The following is a 24,808-nucleotide window of genomic DNA, read 5'->3' as shown; positions in this document are numbered from 1 at the left end:
CGAAAGAAGAGGATCTATAGCTGATCAAAATTTAAAAAAAACATTATTATTAAAATTTAATAAACATTTCTTGCAACAATTTATTATACTTAATAATTATTATAAATGCAAAAATATTTACAATATTACAATAACAGTTGTTTATCTTATAAAAATATAAAGTCTGTGCATTTATTAATAATTTATTTTACTTTAAACCAAAACTAATTACTTTCCTACGACAAGATAAAAATCTTTATGATTAAGTTAAAGGTATATATAAAAAAAAAGTAACTTAACTTAGTTATTATTTTCATGAAAATTGGTAATTTAACTTAGTTACTCAAATTTGTTTATTTTATAAAATTAACTTGAACTCGACTTAGTTATTTTTAATTTTAGGATAACTTAACTTTAACAAGTCCAAAATTGGTTAACTTGCCCAGCTTTGCATCTCTTCAAAATGAATAAATAAATTGTAAAACTAATTATTGTACACGATTTAAACTTTTATTGCATATTATGTCTAAATATTGTTTGTAAATCCCAATAGCCTTTGCTGCCAAGGGTTCAATTAAATAATATAAAAAAAAAATTGTATACGTTTAAAGTATTTATATTCATACTTCTTTTCACATTCATTTTGCATGCTTTAGATTATTTATATAGTATAAATTTCTTTCTAAATATCACTGTTGAATGCTGTATACACTTAACAAGTATAGGTAATATATTCAGTTACAATATATTGATTACTACTCGTATGCTATTTATCAAAATAAGTAGTAGTACCTATAGTAATTTTGCACACTTAATGTAAAACTAAATTCAATAATGATGGTAAAAATTATTAAAAATTTAATTTCTTGAACTACTGTTTCAGTAACAGAATAAATTTGTCTGCTTCAATTTTAATTAATTCTTCTAATGCTCTCCATCCTTTCTTCTGTGTAGATAGTATGTAATTATTTGACAAATCCCTCAGACTTGATTTTTTACCCAAAACTAAACTTTGACAAATTCTGGCACATACGCAAGTCTGAAATTAAATTACCATGCAATTTAAAAATTATAAAATTATAAACTACTTTATAAATTAATAAAAATATGGATAGTTATTAATTTGTATAATTACATGTATTATTGAGATTTCAAAATCATTTAAATTCCTATACTGTTTTTCATAAGCTTCAACAAAACTCTTAATATGTACATTAGATAACTTAGCATTATCATTTTTAAATTCGTGCATAATTAGGTAACATAAAGCAACAGCAAAATCAAAAATTGTGAATGAATAGACAACATCACCAACATCTATAATGCCAATTATTTCGTTGTCTTTTATGATTATATTATTCATATTAAGGTCTTCATGAATAACACCTGTAAATACAAATTTGTTTTAAACAAAGTAATAATTGTATTATTAGAGTAAATTTTAAGTCTAACTTTTTTCAAGATTATCTGTTTTTAACAAAACATCAGACTGAAATTTATTTATTATTGTGGCAATTGTTTGTCGCTGTTTCTCTTGATCAAAAACGTCTAGAAATTTTAGAACTTCAGGACATTTTTCTAAAGCCCAAAAATGACTTCGATGGAATCCATCATGATCAAATTTCTAAAAATCATTGTAATAGTTACATAATAAATTTAATTTTTAAGTATTTACTTAAGCAATAAGTTCAAAATATTCAGATACGTACCTTTAAAATTGATGTTAAATGACCAACATAAAAACCAAAATTGGAAGATATTTCAGAATTGATTTTAATTTTATCCATAGTTTCTCCTTTAACATATTTGTAGACTCTGACTGCATGTGTCTTATTATCTTTAAAAATAAGCATAGAACTCTAAATTATAGTTTATAGAACTTTGAATTATGAAATATTTGTCATAAAACAAACAGTAGGTAACCCCTAAAATGTGTAAAAAGTTATTATACCACTTACTTAGGATGATAGACCGATAACTTTCACCATATTTATTGAACACAGGTATTGGACAGTATATTCCAGAGTGTTCTATTTTTAAAAACAATTAGGTACCAATGTATTATTAGCTCATTTTATAGACATAGGTATTATATTATACACATAATTACATATTAGGTAGTACCTACTACCTATATTCTATCATAAAATAAGATAGTTATACACTTAAACTGCACTGCATATTATAGGTACATATACCTATAGATAATTATAAACTAAAAGAAAAGTTTTGAATATTTTATAATTTATAACTATCTTAATAAAATACTGACCAAGATGTTGAGTAAGTTTGGTTTGTGCATCTAGAAGTAAACAATTTGTCGAGTCTATTGAATTTATGAATTTTATGACTATTCCGTCAGTTGGAAATTCAATTTTTTCAATGCATTTTTCAACATCCTATGTAAACAAAATACAAATTAAAGATCTTTGTTATTTCCAAAAAGTTATGTTTTGGGACATGTTATTTTTACTTCTTCTATATTATAAAATTATTTAGTTTTTTTTCTAAAGAGAATTACCTTTCTGATACATATTATTGATTGCAGATGTATTACCAAAGAATCCTATTGGAGATGAGGTAAAGAGTATACCGAACAGGTCCCCAAAATCCCAAAATGTTTTAAAAATATAATATTTTTGACAAGGCCATAAAAGATTAATTTGTTTATAAATTTAATTTTTTTTTTGCTTATGACTTATAATGTTATGAGTGTAATAAACTTATTACTTATTTAATACCTAGAAGTTGGAATGATTTTATATTATACCTTCATTTGATTTTTTTCAAATTTGTATGAACAATTAGGTACACAAATGTGCAATTATAATTTATAAATACCTGTATGAATGTATATAATAACTTTGTAATTTAATGTTGTTTAATAATTTTCGTACAATTTTTTTTTTATACTCTTTACTGTCTGAATATCACTATATATTGTTTTTTTGTCCTATATTTGTCATAAGCCTATCTCGTTTAAGTGTATAGTTGTGTAGTTGATAATTGTCGACCTGTCAAAGTTAATGACTCAAAACTAATAAAAAAAAAAACTATATTGATATTTATATGATAAAGGAACCACTTAAAAGTAGATATAGGTAACCTTTACTTAATCTTGGATAGTAGATACTAATTAAATATTATGATGTACTACCTAACTTTGAGATACTTAGATATATCATACATCTAGTTTTCGTTTATATAATTTAGGAAACATCAAGATTCTAGGAATGCGAATCATTATAAAATGTAAATAATCAACATTTATAAAACAACTAAGAGAAAAAAGAGGGTAAGTGGATGTTGCTCTGCTGTATATTAGCCATTAGGTGTCTAGGAAGTCGCCGAAATGGATGATATTAAATTTGAATTCATTATATCATTGTATATGAATAACGATTCTGAGCGGAGACGATATGTCAGACGTCAGTCTAGAATATTTTATATTGTAATTACTTATTATTAATATGGTAGCCGGTAAGTTCAATTAATATTATTCAAAATATTATTCTTAAATTATCGGTGATGCTAGGAAAATATTAAATATAATAATGCAAAATCATAGAACAATAAAAAAAAATCGAGCTGTTTTGGAACCGATAACAACAAAATGATAAATATAAATGATAATCTTTTGTGTTAATATGCAATCTTATCCAAATTTGAACTTAAAATGTCTATTTAATATAACTGTATTTATATATTTTTTAGATTTTTTTTACGGGAGGTTAACCTTGTCTTAAATTTTCAATCCTTACTCCTTAGATATAAAAATTGAAAATTGTATACATTTTTAACTACAAAATCATTTTCAATTTGATAAATATTGTCATAAATTTTTTATAAAAAAAATCGTGCCTATGTATTTTTAATATTTTTCAACTTCTATTTTAACAATTTTACAAGAGTCATGTATTATATTTTCATTCTTTTTGACCCAACCAATAAAATTTTATTGATATTTATAGAAAAAAAAAAAAAATTGAAAATGTCCGTCAACAACTTAAAACGAGGCAAAATATTTAGAAAAATTGATCAAATATATGAATTGATGAAATAAACATTAGGTGTAAATTTCAAGCGTCTACAGTAATTCGTTTTTGAATTACAACAAAATAAGAAAATCGCTACAAGAGAAATCGAGTGAATATTCAAATGTTGTAAAAATTTTAACTTCAAACGCTCATAAAAATATAATTTCATTTCCGGTAAAAATGTTTTATTGTCTTTCCCTACATGTTGAAAACTATTGGGAATTGTTAACCCCCCCTCCCCCCAAGTACTATAACCATTAACCTGATTCACTTCCTTGCCGAAGATGCTGAAGTAGAAAATCGATGCACTACAGCGACAAAAGATTAAATTATTGTACCTATTGGATTATTATGATTTGTAATAGTACTAGAATTTCAAGGAAGAGTATAGAGGAGTATATGTCCCAACCTCCAATCCCCTCTTACACTTCTACATGTAGTGCACTATCGATACATGGTAAAAAACGTGAATATTAGGATAAGTAATAGATAGGTAAGTATAAAATAATTACAACTGGATAATGAAAATTGAAAACAGTTATTTAGCTCAGTATAACCACTGATTTTTACTTTGCATGAACTTTTTTAAATGACACCACCTAGGGGAAATAAATTAAATTGTATAAATATTAAATGCGTGGGCGCTAGCCAGCACCATGCAGGCAGCAATATGCTACTACGTTGACGCCATACGTAGTTAGTTCAGTGAACATTATTTAATAAATAAATAAATAACAGAAAGGTTCAGAGTTATGAAGATAACTGATAAGTACGCTATATATTTTACAGATTGATCGTTATAAAAACCTGTACAAATAGAAATTAAAACTATACTCTGTCCAGCGAGAAATCACGCCGATTCTGCGCATCTACACTCGATACCCTGCCAACGAGAACGGTTCTATATATATGGCAGTGTCGTACACTGTGGGGATGCGCAGAAGAACCGATTTCAACGGGCAGCGGAGTGTTCTCCCGGCTCCCGCTGAACAGACTAGACAGCTGACCGTCGACAGATAGTTTTGTTTTTACTCTTGAGTCATGTGTAATATACCATATAGTATCATACACGTACAACGTATACTGTTGCGATACGCAAAAAGAAATGTTCAAAAACCAATGATTTAGTTTAATATAATTCGTGCAATAATTAAAATACTAATTGAATGTACTTTTAAAAATTAACACAATCTGTATAATAGTTGTACTCACATACCTAGTGTTTGTGAAATATAATAATAAGTAAATTTTAATTTTAAACAAACTTAGTAGGTACCTTATTAGGTACCCACATACCTATACCTAATTGTTGATATACCATAATATAATATGTTTTAACTAAGGTATATATTATACGTACTGTAATGTGATAGTTTTTATCATCGTAACCATCTAATTCTTGGATTTTTCCATTGATAAAACCGTAATCGTTTTTCAAAATGTTCTTAACCTGATCCTCGCTTATAGTGGGGCAAATGTTTTCCGTTGGATCTGCCATTTTTTGTTAGTAAGTATATTATATAATATGAGTACAACGCTGAAACAAATAATAACATTGAATCACATCCCTTTCAATTCCCAAAACCAAGTTAAAAAATAAGCGATTGATCATACTTTTATAATAGATATACAACTGAATGTAACACACAAATAATACAATTTTAATATACTAAAACGAATTAAGCGCAGTACATATTATAGCGGAGACATAATATAATATAATATGCTGCAGTAGTGGCAGTAGTGCAGTAAATACTATATACATACACATTGTCCAATTGATGTTGTTAAACCACGCCCTGTAAACTCGGTCCCTACTATAAATTATATCAGGCGCCTATTATACTCATTGAATTAGTCTCTGGCTCTCAAAGTGTAAAAAGATAATACATTTACACCACTTATCAGTTATCATTTTGCCTAAACATTAAATCTAAAGTACCTAATATAATTGACATTACAACAATAACATGTAAACGTGCAAAGGTAAATGAATAAATAATTAACGACCATTTTAATTTTCTATATAATATATGATGCAATGATGAGCATACATATATTTCATAAATGAAAAATTGTAAGGGATGAGAGATTTGGGATTTTACAGAGCCTTGTTTCTGCCAGTAAAAAATTGGGTAATTACTATTTACTTTTCTTGACCCTCATAAAGTCATAATATCGAAGTAATAAATACTAAGCAGATTAGAGTACGATACTAGAGTAGAAATTTCCGCCCGCGGCTAACTGCAGCCTATTGGCTCCCGGAGTAGGTACAATAACCGAAAAATACTAACATTTGATTTGGAAATTGAGAATCATTTTTTTAAAATTATAGGTACGTATTAATAGATAAAATGAATTCAAACTCCAATAAGTTGTTTTAGTTCTAGAAACATAATATAATACATTAATCATTATATTATTCAGAAGACAGACGACATCACCATGTCCTATCAATGGAGTAGCCAAGTAGGAAGAGGGAAACATTGCCTACACCTGACAATTTTTTTTTCCGTCCCAAAGCTTGGTTAGAACTCTAATTTTCCATTCTGACCGTTTCTCGCTTGTCCTGTAGTTTTCTTTCCTTCTATCATATACCCTCTAATATTATATTATGCATCTCTTCTGCAGGGTGTTTCAGGGCATAACCAACCATTTTCTTATACCTTGCTCTAATCGCATCTATACGACTTAAGTATGATTCCTTAGTGTACGTTTTTCTCTCACAGTGCTGAGTACTTCTTCATTTGTTTTCCGCTCTATCCAACTTATCCTCTCCATACGCCTCCAACACCACATCTCAAATGCTTCTATATTATTTTATTTTCTGTATCATTTATTACCCATGTTTCACATCCTATATCCATATGTTGCAACACTCCATTTACATATACATATGTTTCAATAAGTCTCTTCTTGATATTCAGATGCAATGTTTTTGAAATGAATAATTTGTGTTTTTTACTAAAGGCAGTTTTTGCTAGTGCTATGCGTTGTTTTCTCTCGTATACGCTCTTACCATCAGATGTGATTTTTATGCTCCCTATAGGGATACCATTTCGGCATTTCATCTATACTTACTCTAGTTTTTGGCTATACATCCGACAGTAGGTAACAAATATATTTAGAACATATTAGTGTTTAACAAAATTTTAAATTGGGGTGAAAATTTAAAAATACACTTGATTGCAACTCCTGATAAAAATGTCTAGCTAAATTCTTCGTTCGACAGATATGGGTGACGGTATAATATGGAATATACCAGGTGATCAATTGAATTGTCTACACCGATTATTTAGTAGTTTTAATTTTTTTTTAATATTCTTTTTATATAATTTTATGTAATTTCAAAACGACATTGCTGAAAAACAAAATATTTTTACTATTTCTCATGTTAATAATTTACGAAGCTTTTTATTTTTTTAAATGACACTATACATTTTTTATTTCATATTCTGAGCTGAATATTATTTGGGATAGGTATTCAATGTATAAAAATTGATCATCGAAGAAGTAGTTGAGTATATTTGGTTTAAGTAGATATTCAATGATTTGATTAGTTATACCTAACAAATAACAATGTATACCGCTCAACAATATTTTAATCAAGAGTCGTAACCCGCTGCCATCATTGTAATTTTTTGTGGCCCGTGAGTAAAATTTATAATTTTTATGAAAAACGTGAACTAATATAGTATGGATTTAAAACTTTAAAACGTTGTTGACTTATGTAGATACATATTGTTAAATGAATAAACCTAACAGTCAGAAAAATTAAATAAACTAAATTTGATATGACTAAACATTTTTGTTTAAAGTAAAATAAGGCATAGGTATTCAAATTGTGGCTCTTGAAAAATTTTAAATTTATTTTTTAAAGTTCAAATGATTATAAAATAATATCTAACAAATTATATTAGTCCGAAATTTGATCTTAGTGAACAAAATATTTCAAATGATATTCTGCTTCAGAATATGAAATACTAAATTAATGGTGTCATTAAAAAAAGTAAAAATGTATAACGAAAAAAAAATAGTAAACTATGTAATTTTTCAGAAATGTCGTTTTGAAATAATGAATGTAGACTGTGGCGAACACTTAAAGGGTTCATTCTACATACAATTTTATTTAAAACATTAAAGTTAGATACATATTATGTACCTACCTGGCTACCTATACGACCCTATGGCGCTGAAACCTTATAATATATCTCTACCTAGGTATACGGCTAATTATAAACTAAACCACGCACTAAATAGGACAATTTAAAAGCCGAAATATTTTTGAAATGATAGGTACCCTATTTTATGTTGACCCCTAGAAAATGTTAATACAAATAGTTATTGATAAAGTTAAGTCTTATAGCATACAGATATTCATTTTTGAATTACACCAAAAACACAAAATTGACTGTAGCTAGTTAATTAGTTTTAACTGTCCTGCCGCTATAATACATGTACCTACATAGTAAATGCACGTAGGTGGCGCTTAGGTTTAGCAGTTATAATATACAATTCAGTATTCACAATAGTACAAATATAAAAAAAAGGAAAAATATAGCCTCACAAAGTCACAGGTATATAACATTTCAAATAAAGTGCCAAAATTATAAAAGTCCAAAATGTAATATTTAAAAATGTGATAGTCAGCGCCCACGACATTATATTTATTAACAATTATTGAAAATGTACCTACGAAACAATTCGTTGATTCGCACCCTGCAAGAATATAAAATAATATAATATTAAAAGAAAACGCGATTGCCGACTGCAAGGGTTTTAGCAATAAAAATTATTTATTATTTATAATAGTACAAAATTTGCAGAAAAAAACTATACTGAAAAATTATAATACCTATATATAGGTAACAAACCGAGAGATTCGGTTTTCGACACAATACTAATATTATATTATATTATAATATGACAATTGGATAAAGATTAAATTATTATAATGAGTACCTTTTAATATAAATTGCATGTCAGTGTCGAGTGACAGAAATCTTTGGAACTTGATTGGCGACTATCAAGTAGGTACTATACAGATGATTGAACTCGGAGCAGTCACTAACACTGAATTTAATAATAATGGGTAGATGCACCAGGATGTTAACAAATACAATAATATACATATATTAATACAATTATAAAATATATAAAATTCCAAATGCATATTATAATAAAGTTTAAAATAAGTCTAAATATTTTGAAATTTCATTGTATATACCTATCCCAAAAGAAAATTGAACAAAATACAGTATAAAATATGTTTAAAAGTTTCTACGGGCTACAATTAATATTTTTTAAATTATTTTAAAATAATAAACATTTTCACTAATTTTTGTCGTTTATTATTAAAAGTATTCGAAATTATTACCTAAATACTTATAATTACTATTGAGCTGAGAGCGTTTTAACCACAAAAGTATTAATTAGTCATTAGATCTAACTTACTTCCAGAAACCAGTCCCAAAGTTGTAGATTTTTTTTCTTTGTTGCAAATGGTGATGACTGCAGACTTAAAAATTTAATAATAATAAAGTTAATACATAAAATACTAATAGTTTAATGTATTCCTTTTTTTTTGAAAAATATTTTAAATTATGATAATCTTTAAGTATTAATTCGGAATCTGTTTGCACTGGATTTTTTATACTCATTACTCGTGTGTATTTATATGTTTATATAACCTGTTACGGGACTTTTCTTTAATCGTTAATATTATTATTGCGTATTAGCATACGCAATAGCCAATAGTGCACTATTAAAATTTGAGGCTATAATATTATATAAAGGGAGCAGGTTATACGTACTATTTATTGACATGTCAAAATGCATTTTTAAAACATTTTTTTCTTCGATTTGTGAGAAAAATATAAATTCATAAATATCGTTTGTAATAGGAACCTTTTTTACCGAAAACCGGGTAGACCACGATTCCGTAATTTGACTTTCTGGTAGACATTTTTATTGATAAAGGTGAGCAAACTTTAAAGGAATCGTGTATGACATTTTTAAATCTTAGATATAAATAGAAATTTTTTTATGAATTTCCAACTCAAAATAATTTGCAAATTTTCGCAATTTTTACGAATTTTTTCAAGGTTCTAACTTCAGAGGTTCATACAAAATTATGGGATACTTATTCTAATTTTTTTTTTTTAATTTCCACTAAAAACAACTGACGAAAAACCATGTATTACATTTTTTAGCTTTTTGACAAGGTGAACATTTTTGTATCGACATAAAGGTTTGGTAAATAACTAATAATAATTGAAAATTTAATTTGCCCATAAATAGCTTCACATTAATCATAATATTTTGAAATTTGAATGGTGTATAGAAAATGCTAATGTACTCATTTAGTGAAAATGTCATGCATCTATGAGCATTTTTTTATAGTTACACAATCGATTTTGTTGAAACTAATTTGAGAATAAATTTTTTTTTTAGTTTTTCGGCGTTTTGCAAATAACTGCAGGGAATTTTAAACTACACATAGGGACGTGTTCCAATGTAAGCAATTTAAAATGTTGACCTCCCGAATGCACATTATGCATCAGCATCATTATTCATAATTGCACCAACTAAATTCACTTTCCTACCGTAAAAGACACCTACTGAAGTTGAAAATCGAGTCTTATTTGGACTACATATCGTGTAGGTACATAGGCACAACAAATACTAATAAATAAAAAAAAACGCATTATAAACTATTAAACTCATTACATTCATCGATCGGCTGAAAATCTAAAATCTTGTGGTAACTAAACTACAATTGTTCCAAAATTCGATTACGTTCGAAAATTCTGTTCTAATTCACCTAATATGAGTATAGACTGTGCAGATCATATAATTTCGTACAAAAGGACATTCGATCAGTTTGAGTTAACTTCTGTGGTATAACTTATTCGGTTCTATTGGTTCTGGCCCGGCTAACGTCCTCATTCGATGACGTGTATCATATCAAAACTGAAACGTTATCGATGATAATAACACCAACACCGTATGTCCGTGTATTATGTTGATGATGCAGACTGCAGAGCAATATAAATCGTAAAGTTATTTTCGCATATTTTCGTGTAAATCATCTTAGAATTTTAATGTCATGTTAATTTGAACATTTGTAGGTGTTTAAATATAATTAGACGACTTGTAGCGTAAAAATGCAGAAACCGATATTGTATTTAACTCAGTTCCTCACATTATTCAGCTTATTTCAACAAGGGTTGAGCTATTTTTTGACTGTTGACGCTCACGCCGAAGAATGTTTTTTCGACAAAGTCGAAGTCGGCTCTAAATTGGGTATGCAGTCTTACACGGATGTGTAGTAACATAATGAACATTATTGATCATTGTAATATTTATCATTTTTTTTTTTAGGTTTGATGTATGAAATATCTGAAGGTGGTTTCCTGGATATTGATGTCAAAATAATTGATCCCGATGGTGAATTAATATACGAAGGATTAAGGGAGTCCAGTGGAAAGTATACATTTGCTGCAACTAAGAAAGGGGCATACACATACTGTTTCAGTAATCAAATGTCAACAATGACACCAAAAGTAGTGCTATTCAGTATGGAAGTAACTGAACCAGAAAAAGTAGAACTAGAAAAAGATAATCCAAGTAATTATGTTACGATTGAGTAAATTAGTTTTATATTTTAATTTTAAAATAGGGTGATTGCTGCAGTTAAAATATTGTTGTTTATTTGTTTTGTTAATTTGAAAACTAATCAACTAACAAATTCAACTTTTATCGATTTATCATATATTGTTGTTGACAGGAAAAAACCTACTATGTCCCAAATTTATAATTTTGAGGTTTTGGTATCCCTAGATTCAGAAAAATATAAGCTATTTATTGATAAAATCTCCTATATGCTATCAACATGGTAAAATTAATGAAAAATAATAAATAATTTTTCCCACATGTTACCTACCATAAATTGTTTATGAAATACCTCCTATGCGCTACCTCCATCTTAAAAAAATCCTCCTATGGGTTACCAACTATAAATCGTTTATGGAATAATTTCTATGTGATGTTTTAAAAAACGTTTTTTCGCCTCCCAAAAACCTGTGTTTTTGAACATGGGAGGTTTTTTCGTGTCAATGATGATATACTGAGTACCAGTCTATGCCCATATTCACCTGCCATTAAATATTATAATTACCGTCCAGATACAATTTGCATATGGTGCAAGCACCTGTTCACTGTTGCTCTTGTATTGCGTTAGCATGTATCCAAACACTATATATCAGGGGTGACCAATGAGAAGAGACTCACGAGCTACCCAATATTTTAATAAATATGGAAGAGCCAAAATGAAAAAAATAGGTCATATAAATATATATATATGATTATTGTAAATAAGATAAGGTACCAAATTTAATAAAATGTACAAACAAAATAAACACACAACAAATAAAAAAATAATTAATAATTAAAAATTATATCAAGAACACTATATTTTGCCAATTTTTTTTCTATACATTGTAAATGAATAAAATATACTTTTTCAAATACATAAATTCATATTAAAAATGTTACGGCAAGATGCGAGTTTGGCCACCCCTATTATACATCATTATATTTTGTAATTCTATAATTCTATAATTACAACAATACTATCATTTCGGTTTAAATCCTAAGAAATAATAATTGTATAAATCTTTGTAATTGTGTTATTGTTTATACAATTTATAGAAAATAATTTTTATTATCATTTTACAGCTGGTGAAGAAGGTGAACATAAAAAATTAGAGACCATGCTTCGAAATCTGGGATCTGCATTAACCAGTGTTAAGCACGAACAAGAATATATGAATGTGCGCGATAGAAATCATAGAGCTATTAATGAATCTACAAATAAACGTGTTGTGATGTGGTCATTCTTTGAATCATTTGTATTGCTTTCAATGACTGTTGGTCAAGTTTATTATTTAAAACGATTTTTTGAAGTTAGAAGAGTTGTATAATGTTTCAAATATATAAAAAAAATTTTTTACATCTTGTCTGTATATTTCTTATATTTTTTTTTAAGATAAAATAAATTTAATTAAAAATTGTGTATACATAATGTATTTTAAATAATTCAAATTCATATTTCATTTTGAATTCCATTTATTATTTATCAAAATCTATACTTACTAAGTACTGATTGGACAAATATGTGTAGCAATAACACAATATAAAATTCTATATTGTATTATTATGAAATTGTGCACACAGTATCATCCTGTACAAATAAGTGTTTTCTAAAAATTATTTTTTTTAATGAAATAGGTGAAGCATGAATATTGGTTTTTACAATGCCACAACGGTTACTCTCTTTATCTTTACCGCTATGCTAACTTATCATGTTTTTACTATTGATTTTCTCTGTCACAATCTGTGTTAAATCTTGTTGCCTTATGCTAGAATATTTGAGATAAGAACTTCCAGTAGTTACATATTTATTGTAAAAACCAATTTCACTTGCGTCGTTTATTGTATATTTTAATGTTTTTTAATTATTGATGTTTTTACCAAATTCTTAGTTTTTAATCATTATAATAAAAAAAAATATAATTAAAAAACTTCTTATACCAAAAATGTACATTAGGTATATTTGCAAAATCATGATCATTAATAGAATCTATAACTGTGTTCAAAACTAGTATTTCTCAGTTCCTACTTCTTTTCTCATACTCAGAATCCTAGTGTACTTACATTATAGATTTATAGTAAAGAAATATGTACTCAGGTTTTTCTAGTAAACAAAAAATATGTAATCGAATTATTATAAAAGTAACTGGTTATTTATAATTTTCAATACAGGCATTTACAAATATATTTTAAACAATTATTCATTAATAATATAATTCTATTAAATACATACTAATATGAAAAATTAGTCATTTGAGATTCAAATTTTTGTCTGTTTGTATTTGATAGACAAATGCTTTATGTTAAGATTTTACTTTATAATTTTTCATTATGGTATAATATTTTTCACACAACTTAATACAGTATGGATTTAAAAGTAAAGTAGAATATGTGTTTTAATAAATAATTTTAAAATCACAACAATAAATTATTATTTCTAATAACAATAGTCAATGAATGACAATAATACAATGTTTAAAATAAAAGTTACATTTTAGTATAGGTAACTTATATAATTGGTTCAGTAATAAATATAATATATAGGTAATAAATACATTGCATGATTAAAAAGCAAACCTTAATGGCGTGTAATAGTTATTGGAATTTGGAGTATTGATAAAAAATATAAAAATTCATCATGGACTATAATTATTAATTAGTATAACCCTAAGAACAGTACATTATTAGCAGCACAGTGATAACTACATGTTACTAAAATAATCGATTTATTTAATTTTAGAATCATTTGAAACAGTTTAGGCACAACATATTTGATTTTTTACAATGCAATAGCCAACTAATTTAAATATTTAGTTCTTAGGATAAAATCAGGTCTTCTCAGTTTACAAGAGCTATCTTAGACAAGGCCCTATACTATTTCTTAAGAATTTAAATTAGGTATTACGTATATACCAGTGGTCACCAATTAGTTTCCACGTGGAGAGGGGGATGTTTTAAAATATGTTATATGTAACAAGTTTAATACAATTTTTTCATACTTTCTGTACTCCTTTTAAAATTGCAACAATTAACACAAACAATAAAACAAAATTATTTTAACTACTTAAACTTCAAGACTTGACCTATTAGTAGGATTTAATATGAAACATTTCATTTTTTAGTTTTCACAAGTTTATTAATAATTGATAATAATTAATATTTGGGATGAAGTTAGTGCACCCAATTTTCATTTATTTGTTAAGGTATCACCTATTGACCAAGATCTAAAACAATTGTTTTAAAAAACATTAAAAAAAAAATAATTTTATAAAAATATAAGAACTTCCTACAATGTAATTAATGATAATTTCATACGAATAAATAAATAAATAATTATGTATTTACGGCACCATCGATCTATAAAAAAATTTGCACTAATACTTGACCACTGATATAGGTATACATCAAATGAACTAGCAATTTTTTTTAAAACTATTCGATAACCTAAAAGATCTTTGTTCTTAAAAATATACATTAAATAATTGTTTAAATACAAAGTATAATATATATTGGTTTGTAATATTAAATAGGTGATAGGTTTTAGGGTTTATAATGGCCAAATGTATTTAAATTTCCAATGAAATATAGTAAATAATGCATGAATCAATAGCTTAAGACATTAAGTTGTAATTAAATATTTTTAAGTAGTTTAACAATTTATTTTTATTCCTTATAGATACTATAAAATTATATAAAATTTGGATGAGGACTTTTTAAAAATATTTGTTTTATTTATACTTTAATATTATAATTTATAACTTTGATTTAATTCGTCTTTTTTCTTATATAAGATAATCTATAATACATTAGGTATAGTCTAATTTTGGTTGTTAAACATAGGTTATTTTAAAAGAAATTCATGCAAACATTAAGACACGTTATATATGTATGAGAATTTTGCCTTTGAAATGTGTAAATTATTGATTTAATAAAATTAATATTTTTTCAAATACTGAAATATGGTTGATATTTTTAAAGACTGGAATAACTGATTGTCATATTGTTTTCCTGAATATCTTATAGTATAAATTAGTAAATCAGATATTAAAGAATTTCTAAATACATTAAACACATATTGTGCATCGGTAAATTTTCTTAATTTAACACAATATATGTCTGTATATTATTTTTAATCAAAAATTAAAATATTATAAAATACTATTTTTGTTTAGTAAGTACAAGTTACAAATATATCTGAATATATACTGTGTTTATAATGGTTATTGCTTATCGAGATGATCGAATAGTAGAATAACAATAATATTCTACGCAGTGCCATAACTAAAAGGGATTATATGATGCGTAGGTAGCACAAGGGTCTGTTACCATAGAGGCTAGAAGTAATACAATTTTTTTCTTTTAATTAAATGATTATAAAATAATAAGATGTGTAATTAATACAACATGCAATAATGTTTTTGAAACATTTATAAAATAATTTTAATAAGGTGAATGCACCCCTTCAGATCTCACAACGACATTATATATACCTGGATGAGGACAGCCCATTGAAAAGTTTTGATGTTACGCCACTGATTCTATGTATTATATTATTTGGTTGTTTTCATTAGGCATTGGTACATTTTTTTGTATTTTAATTTTGGACGAATTATAGAGTATTATATAATCATAATTGAGCATAGGTAGTTGATTTATATTGTTTTAAAAGAATTATGGTATTATATTTAATTTTTTGACTCTCAAGGGGGATAAAAAAACAATTTCATGAATTATTTGTATTAGGACACAACTACGTTTTATTGATTGAAATTTAGTTTCAAATAATGTTAATTGTGTTTGTTAAATAGTTAAATTAGTGTATATGATTATGTTAAGATTTTAATTCAAATTAACAGCATTCATGTATAGCAATAAAATAGATTATGTATTTAAAAATATGTATTTTTTTTACATTGATTTATTTTACAGTTTATAAATGTATAAAATAATAATCATAAAAAAAAAACATCCCATTAGAAATTAGTCAGGAATAAAGTAAAGTTACTAGAGAGGTATTTTAAATATTTCCACAATTTAAATAATTGTAACATAAAAAAAATACAACTTAGTTAAAAGGAAAAATAGAAAAAGACAAACATTTAAATACCAATAATATATCTAGTTAAGTTAAATAAAATTATTTTTTAAGCACATGATTGATGTTTAATACTTTGATAATTTGAAATAATAGTATGTTTGTTTTGATTTTTATGACTTTTATGTTATTTTAAAATGGAAATTTATAGTTTTACAATTAATTACGATACCTAAAACTCCGAGTGTTACTGCTGAGTAGCTACTTTTCTCAAAATTTTAGTTCATATTTATTATTTTTGTTTTTACTCTACGTTCATATGCTTATTGTAACTGTTATAACAGATTTTAAATATTTTAATAAATGTTAAAAAAAAAAAAAACTACAACCAAAACTACAAATAAAATAATGAAAACAAAATATTATGTTTGTCTTTGATTTTCTTATGATTAAATTTGTTAATAAAACTGAATAAATAAATACGTATGTATTTAATTAATTTAATATTTTATATAATATTTACATATTACATTTAATCATTATAGAGACATCCAGGTATATTATGTTTATAAGTTAAAATACCTATCAAATGTATACTTCTTATTTTTAAGAACTATAAAAAAATAGTTATGCTAAATATTATTTGATAATATGTTCCTATTAATAATATTTAATGTAATTAAAAAAAAATATAACAAAAATAATGTTGTTAAATGTATATACCTCTAATATAGAGTAAAATAATATGAGTAGCAAAATTTAAACATTTTGTGTTGTATGTACTAGAATGTTAATGTAGCTTGTAAATCGTACTAAATTCTATTTATTTAAAAGTTTAAAATTAAAATATGTAAGTAAGTTAACAATAGTTTATAATTTTATAACTGTATTATTTTTAATTTTAATAAATATTAAAAATTTAAATTACATTCCGACAAAAACATTTAATGAATATATTGAACTCTTTATAGTTTTTACCTTTTACAAGGATAAGGCAGTCTTAAGTATTATTATAATATTAATATTTTAAAGAAATATAAAGTAAGAATATTATTATGTATTACTTATGTAGGTTATAAGTTATAACTATTGATCATATATATTATACTTTAAAGAAGAGGCCTCCTAATTTTTTAATATAAGAAAATAAATTAAATAAATAGTGGTTTATTTTAAACCATACAACTTTAAAATGCATTGCAAATATTATTGTTTATAATTATAAATTCAACTTGCTAAAACACATTAAAACTCACCTAATATTTAAATACTTGGTATATGATGTACAAATAATAAATTATATGTTGTACACTTGCATGAGATGCACTTGCGTCATATTACAACTATAGTTATGGTTTTGCGAAAGTATGGTACTATTTTGAGTTATTTAAAATGTCCAAAAATACCTACGTATTTTGTTCAATGTACACAATTTTGGAGTTGCAGTTTAGAAAACACTTTTGTAAGAAAAAAAAATACAATATAATAAATCAATAATACATTAATTATACCTAAGGGTACATAATTATATGTCATGGGGTGGATACACTTACTGTCTTATCTTATTTATTTTCTATTAAAGTCTGTAGTTGTAATACTAGATTTCTTGCAAGTGATAATACCGTTTTAGCATCATGATGTTCTGCCATTTCTAAAAACCACATTACATACATAGGTATTGGTATTTCATATTTAGATCAATAATACATTGTTTTATTTAAAATAAATGATAAATATAATATAATAGTCTTTAAACATTCTCCCATCAAAGATCGCCAACAAATTAATATTAAATACAACTTATTTTTTTATACTGGATTAGCTGAAACAAAACTGTAATTTCAATACAAAATAAGTACCTGAATCCAAATTTTAATTTTAAAATAGATAAAGAAAATAATTGAGATTTCATCACATAAAAATTTACGTAACACATTTCTTGAAACTACATGTTATACATTTTGGTTAACCATTAAATTTGATCATCCAGAATTATTGAAACAAAAAACATCACTTTTACTACTGTTACCTTCAACTTATGAATGTAAGATACTAAGATTTTCTTCTCCTCTACAAAATAAATATCGGCCAAGATTGAAAGTTGAAGAAAATTTTCTAGTTGCAGTTTCAGATATAAAACTTAACAGCGAAACAATCATGTCAGGTCTTCAAGAACAAGTCTCTCATTAAAGTTAAAATTTTTCATTTCATTATTTTAAAATTAAAATTTGGATCTACTTTTTGTTCTGTAATCTGTATTTAGTTTAAATTCATACTTTTATTATTTATTACTTTATTATTATTTGTATGTGTATGCATACTGCATAGGGCAGGGATTATTAAATGATGTCTGGCAAACAAATTTTATCTGGTTCCAAGCTAAGATGAAAAAGTGAAAACCGTTAATATTATACATTCTAGGATCTAGTATTAAATTTATCATTTTTGACCATTGGTTATTAACGAAGTCTGTAATTATAATGGCCTGCGAACGATTTCAAAATTCTTAATTAATAACCCCTGATATAGGGAGAACGCCTTACAAAAAATTAAAAAAATTGGAAGATTAGGTCATGTTATAAAATATATTGCCCGCAACTGAAATAAATTTTAAATTACCATTAAAAAATTTGATGATATCCGTGAAATCCATATGGTTTGCCAAAATAATATCTCTGTATGTTTCCACAAGAGCGAGAGCGAAGAAAAGCACAAAATGAGAAGAAGACATCTCTTTGGCAGCCCATATTGTTTCCCATACCGTAAATACGTCATCATATAATAATTCTAAAAAGTTAATACATTTTTATTAATGACTTAGTGTTAAATAATAAGTACTTATACAAAAGTTACAAATTATTACCATAAATTTATTATTAGTTTATATGTTTATAAAATCACATTTCATTTATAATAAAATAATTATACACTAAAATATCTACTATCACAATTTTACAATATTTAGTTTTAGTATACTTAAAATATTCATGTTTAATTACCTCGTTTGAAGTCCAACAAAAACCATCGATAACAAAAGTAAAAGTGAGTGAAATCTCCATTTTCGTGCATAAGTTCAAACATTTCTGAATCTAATATTTGTACTAGAGATCTATAAACCATAATTATTGAAGTTTATAATAAAAGATTATAGTCCAATAACATCACCTCATATTAGCAAAATGTGTGTCCATAGCACCACCACTGTGTGGAAAATTGGCAGACATTCTTTCCATTAATAAGCAAAAACACGAATAAGATAAAGTTTCATCATCCAGAATAACTAGAAGAGGAGCAACAAGATCACACATTCCTTGCATATATCCCATTTCTAAATGATCCCAAACATATCTAAATATATAATATAATAAATTAGATTAGTTGATAATTTTATATTTGTTAGTAAAGTAAAAAATAAGTAAAATAAGTAGTAAATTTAATAATATTTTCAATTTACTTATTAATTGTAACATAAATAATGTCACTATTTTTTTTAACTTCCAAATTACATGTTTGGAAAAATGCAAGTAAGTAAATAAATATAATTTTGAAAAATTCAAAATTGCTAAGTCATTATTAATAATAATATTATATAAATGTACAATTGTTCAAATTAAATGATTTAGTTTAAAATTATAACACTCACGTGCATATGATATTCCTAAGTTTATCTAAATTTTCAAGAGTAAAATAGGGATAATTCCTATCACATCGTTGAACATCCTTATCAATTCTATGCACATTAAGTCCAAAATTTTCAACCAACTCCACCTGTTAAGTAAATAGGATAAAATATTATTTACAAAATAATTATTTACATTTTATAATTAAACAATATTACTGGGTATATTCCTCCTTGGGAACTTGCTGGGGATATGCAAGCAGACCTTTGTTCATGATTAGATCCTCCTGCTCCTTCGCTGTCATCTACTGCTAATTTAGAAGTGTTATTATTATCTTTACTATCTAAAAAGTACATATTATTAAACAAAATTAATGTTTTAAGCACAGTATACATTTAATAATTATAGGTATTTTTGTGTAAAATTTAAAAATTAAATAAAGGAACCAAAGACATAGCTTTAAATCAAATTGAAATTCAAAGATAAAATATAATGTTTAATATATAAGTTATGAGTATAATAAGTACATAACATAAACATTATAATAATATATATTAATTATACGTAATATATTTCATATTTTATGTGAAATAACTAAAAAGTAGGTCACAAATATTTCATTATATTTGGAAAATTCATATGGATTTAAGTGTTTTATATTTTAACCCAAGCAACTAATTTATATTATATGAACATCATATAATTACAATTAATAATCGGTGGGTTAATGATTGATTTTATAAGGACATAAAGTTTAAAAACATAAACAGTACCTCCCTAATATTATAAACATTTAACTCGGAATTATTTGTAATTACTTTGTAATGATTATTATTATTTATTATTTTCAAATAAAAAACAATAATTTAGTACCTACTATAAAGAGCCAAATGCCCAAGTATAAATCAAATAAAAACATTTATTTTGCTTACCTATTTGATCATTTTCATCATTAGGATTGTCCATTGTTTTTTCTTGACTTATGTTTGTAGTAACAATAACTGAAGTAGGACAGTATAATGATGTATCTAAGGAGAAAAAATAATTATTTCCTTGGAATTGTATGATGTTTTATTTTTATTTAAATTATCATGATTTAGATACCAAACAGTAAAGTTTATTTAAAATTCTAAGCACCATATTCTGTACAGAAGGAAAGGAATGATAAAAAGCTTTCATATAACACCTTAAAGTCAAGTTGATATTTTGAAATGGACATTTTTGATTTTATAAATAGTTTCTAATTTTTCTGAATGTAAGGATAAGGATAAATTACTGACAAATGTCAAAATATTTAGAATATATTTTGTTCACTGAGTTTTTTTTTAGCTTTGCTTGGAAATCAGAATCATTGTTAAATAGAATGATTAATCACTGAATTTTTGATTTGCAAAATATTTTGAGAATATTTCTGCTGTCTGGGCAATACAATTGAACAGTGGCGCAACTAGGGGGGGGGAGGGGGTGCAAAAATGTTTTTAGCACCCCTTGTTTTTTATATCCAACTTTTATTATTTTATTGAAATACCACACATTTTATGTTTTTAAATTATCGAAAATTTCCTGAAAAAATGTATAATTGTTTGGTCGTAAAAAAGCACTATATAGTATATTAGACTATTACTATATATATTATGTATGCTGTGGTGGACAGCAATATTATTGGTTAACCCACATGAGTTGTATAATAATGTTTTATAGGGTATATTTTTATTATATGGTTTTTAATTTTTATACATTAATGATTAAAAATCCAAATTTACATAAACTTTTGCAAATTTACAATTACAATTCCGGTAACCTCTGCTACTTGTGAGCAAAGTTTTTCGACAATGTGGAGGATAAAAAAATGGCTAAGATCAAGTATGTTTCAGCAAAGGTTTACTATATCTTTGCTGAAGATTGAAAAAGATTTATTAAATCAGCTAAATACCGAAATTATTTTGAATACATACTGCATGAAACCCAGAAAAATTATGATGATTTAAAAGTATGATATCTTAGTTATTCATTCACAAGATTATGAAATTAAAATGTATCAATATGTTATTAATATTGTAGTAAAAAACAGTGTTATTAATTTATTTCCTTTTATTTATATGAAGTGTGTTAACATGTATTTTTAAGTTTTGATTTATCGAGTATTGTAGGTTTAGGTGCAGGAGGGTGTGGGGGGCAAAGCCCCACAACTCTGTGATGCATTCACAGATTTAGCACCCCGTGTTTTAGAAGTTTAGGTTTGAGCCACTGCAATTGAATAATATAATTATATAAATGTATAAAGAATAAGAGATGACAATTTATTAAAATTTATATTATGATTTACCTTCAGCCGTATTTTTCTTAACTGTCATGTCTTTTTCAGTAACTTCGTCTTTACCTAATCCTTCATCTGATGATAAAGATTTCTAAAAATATACTTTATGATAAATAGTTTATAAGATCATAAACCATTTTTAATGTAAAGCTACAAATTAATATAATTAATTTTTATTCTTATATAACTATAGTACATAGAACACCAATTATCCAGAATAACTATTGTCAAGCATGTACTAAATATTATTTAAATTTATCATAATATGTACGATTCTTTTCAACTTACTTTATCACAATCAATTTCTTTAGGTATATTTTCAATATGTTTTTTTGTATTTGTTTGATTGGTGGCTAAAATTAGAACATTTTTTCTAAATTTTTTAGTAACAAATTAATAAAAATATTTCTTACGATTATCACAACATTCGACATTGTGTTCTAATTGAGTATCATCAACAACTGGAGGATTATCTTCGTCAGATGAAAAATTAATGTTATCTTCAAATACCTATGTTGTATAATAATTTGATGACATTTATTACTTATTTATTAAATAATTATTTGTATAAATCTTACATCATTACTGAGTTCTTGACTCAGAACTTTTGAGGTGTTTGGAGTTGGTGGTGGTGCATCTCCACCAGATGTACTTTCACTTGAAAGTTTTGCTAAATTAGCTGCCATTGTTTCACGATCTTTTTGTCTAATTATTGCTTCAACTGCCATCCACTCAGACATTGTTGTTTCATACTCTTGTTTACAACGTAAATCAACAGCATTTTGTTCTTCAACTGTACTACCAAATTTATAGTGCCCCAATAAAAATGGCCAAACCTAAAAAAAAATATGTAATGAATCACACACTTAAATGCCTAACTACATAGTTGTATTTCATACTTCTTTTCGTATGTCATGTTGGACTCCACCAAAATAAGTGAGTCTAAAAATTTCTAATTTGGTGTCATCATTTACAAGATTTGATTCATTTTTAAATGAATACCATTTTTCTTTTGTCAATCCTGTTTCTGCATCACTAGAATCTATTATTACAGTGTTCACAAGACCAGATAAATGAGTTCGTACAGTAGTTAAATGACGACAATATGCAAGCCAACCATAAAATGCTCTAGATATGATTTGCTTTTTCATTGTTTCGCATAGGATTTGCAATGAATCACTGAAAATAAAAAAAATAACTGTACAACAATTATAATTTTAGCATTCCTCCACTTAGATACTATCAGTGGCGTAGCCAGAAAATTGGTGTTGGCGTTTAACCAACCTATTAACATTTTTTCTCCTAATAAATGTATTATTTATGTATGAATACTTTTATTTCAGTTTTATTTCTACTTAACCCCCTCCCCCCTCTCTCAATCATTTCATAATCATGCCTATGCAACTGGATACTATCACTTTATTTAATGGATAATAATATTATCGACATTTACTAGATAAACTTAAAAAAAAAAAAACGATAATAACAACATAAATCTAACAGGTATTTTTTTGATTTTTCACTAGCTTAAAGTTTAAAACATTGGATAACTTAAAAATCTTACGTTGTTTTAATGTTACTTACATAAGTTAATTACTTACACATTACACATGAAATATTAAGTGAATTATTATTACCCTGCATCTTTACTCGTATTTTGAATATTTATCAATAATGGAGACCCTACTGGATCCAAGCTACTGGATGTAGATGTTGATGAATTAGTCGATGAAGACTCCAAATGACCTCTTACTCTGTTCAGCATATTATTTGCAGCTGAAGGCATAGACCAAATTTTTGAATCCAATATTTCTTCTCCCCTAGATACTAGTAAAACAATTATTTTTCACATATCTACATACTTATAATATTATAATAATATTTATTATATTAAACTAAGACTTACAAAATTCTTCATGTCTAGCTTTACTAATTATTTGAAATACGTAATCACGAGATTCTTCTGTATTGCTAGATAAATCATTAGAAATATCTTGTATTTGTGATCGTCCTTTTCTTCGAAGTTTAGGAAAGACTTTTCCTAAACAGAAGTATAAAGGTATTAATAACTATTGATATAATCATGTGATTTTTGACACCATTCATTGGCCAGAGGATCACCTTTTCGTATTTTATTATAATTATATTATTATATAAATGTTAAGTT

At 25.8% G+C, this 24,808-nt stretch overlaps 3 protein-coding genes across 9 annotated transcripts in view; 1 reads left to right on the top strand and 2 right to left on the bottom strand.

The window, feature by feature from the left end:
* Window positions 1–467: 467 nt before the first annotated feature.
* LOC111038257 (hydroxylysine kinase) lies at window positions 468–5,781 on the bottom strand. The gene is made up of 8 exons (XM_022321297.1): window positions 5,631–5,781; window positions 5,377–5,553; window positions 2,252–2,378; window positions 1,938–2,009; window positions 1,689–1,816; window positions 1,432–1,603; window positions 1,115–1,365; window positions 468–1,018 (listed from the first exon to the last, which is right to left on the bottom strand). Exons 2-8 carry the CDS (start codon window positions 5,512–5,514, stop codon window positions 851–853), a joined length of 1,056 nt encoding a protein of 351 aa, XP_022176989.1. The 5' UTR covers window positions 5,515–5,553; window positions 5,631–5,781; the 3' UTR covers window positions 468–850.
* A 5,185-nt stretch (window positions 5,782–10,966) lies between these two features.
* LOC111038255 (transmembrane emp24 domain-containing protein 2-like) lies at window positions 10,967–13,031 on the top strand. Of its 2 annotated transcripts, XM_022321295.1 has the most exons (4): window positions 10,967–11,072; window positions 11,147–11,321; window positions 11,400–11,645; window positions 12,756–13,031. In XM_022321295.1, exons 2-4 carry the CDS (start codon window positions 11,183–11,185, stop codon window positions 12,998–13,000), a joined length of 630 nt encoding a protein of 209 aa, XP_022176987.1. In that variant the 5' UTR covers window positions 10,967–11,072; window positions 11,147–11,182; the 3' UTR covers window positions 13,001–13,031. The 2 variants fall into 2 exon arrangements, with proteins under 2 accessions (XP_022176987.1, XP_022176986.1); XM_022321294.1 differs by having other exon boundaries at window positions 11,025–11,321.
* Window positions 13,032–17,917: 4,886 nt separating this feature from the next.
* The window catches only part of LOC111038248 (small G protein signaling modulator 2-like), a 32,854-nt gene continuing 25,963 nt past the window's right edge, over window positions 17,918–24,808 (bottom strand). For 4 of the 6 annotated variants that reach the window (XM_022321280.1, XM_022321283.1, XM_022321284.1 and 1 more), the window contains 14 exons: window positions 24,548–24,682; window positions 24,279–24,468; window positions 23,541–23,820; window positions 23,220–23,477; window positions 23,055–23,151; window positions 22,930–22,994; window positions 22,651–22,732; window positions 21,257–21,352; window positions 20,543–20,667; window positions 20,348–20,472; window positions 19,870–20,052; window positions 19,704–19,813; window positions 19,324–19,491; window positions 17,918–18,355 (listed from right to left, as the gene is read on the bottom strand). In XM_022321280.1, coding sequence (XP_022176972.1) covers window positions 18,267–18,355; window positions 19,324–19,491; window positions 19,704–19,813; window positions 19,870–20,052; window positions 20,348–20,472; window positions 20,543–20,667; window positions 21,257–21,352; window positions 22,651–22,732; window positions 22,930–22,994; window positions 23,055–23,151; window positions 23,220–23,477; window positions 23,541–23,820; window positions 24,279–24,468; window positions 24,548–24,682 — 2,003 coding nt within the window. In that variant the 3' untranslated portion in view covers window positions 17,918–18,266. The remainder of the gene's footprint in view (window positions 18,356–19,323; window positions 19,492–19,703; window positions 19,814–19,869; window positions 20,053–20,347; window positions 20,473–20,542; window positions 20,668–21,256; window positions 21,353–22,650; window positions 22,733–22,929; window positions 22,995–23,054; window positions 23,152–23,219; window positions 23,478–23,540; window positions 23,821–24,278; window positions 24,469–24,547; window positions 24,683–24,808) is intronic. The other 2 variants (XM_022321281.1, XM_022321282.1) reach the window with 2 other exon arrangements.

The sequence above is a fragment of the Myzus persicae genome, unplaced genomic scaffold (genome assembly GCF_001856785.1).
Source record: "Myzus persicae strain clone G006 unplaced genomic scaffold, MPER_G0061.0, whole genome shotgun sequence".
In the NCBI taxonomy this organism is placed as follows: Eukaryota; Metazoa; Arthropoda; class Insecta; order Hemiptera; family Aphididae; genus Myzus; species Myzus persicae.
The sequence above is the reverse complement of the archived record's forward strand: the minus strand, read 5'-3'. Positions and strand labels throughout refer to the sequence as shown.

Coding starts and splice junctions, on each gene's coding strand:
- LOC111038257 (XM_022321297.1), bottom strand. CDS start 5,514: ATGGCAGATCCAACGGAAAACATTTGCCCCACTATAAGCGAGGATCAG. Junction 2,379..5,376: donor ATAAAAACTATCACATTACA/GTACGTATAATA, acceptor TTGTTTACATAG/GATGTTGAAAAATGCATTGA. Junction 1,019..1,114: donor TTGAAATCTCAATAATACAT/GTAATTATACAA, acceptor ATTTAATTTCAG/ACTTGCGTATGTGCCAGAAT.
- LOC111038255 (XM_022321295.1), top strand. CDS start 11,183: ATGCAGAAACCGATATTGTATTTAACTCAGTTCCTCACATTATTCAGC. Junction 11,322..11,399: donor CGAAGTCGGCTCTAAATTGG/GTATGCAGTCTT, acceptor TTTTTTTTTTAG/GTTTGATGTATGAAATATCT. Junction 11,646..12,755: donor ACTAGAAAAAGATAATCCAA/GTAATTATGTTA, acceptor ATCATTTTACAG/CTGGTGAAGAAGGTGAACAT.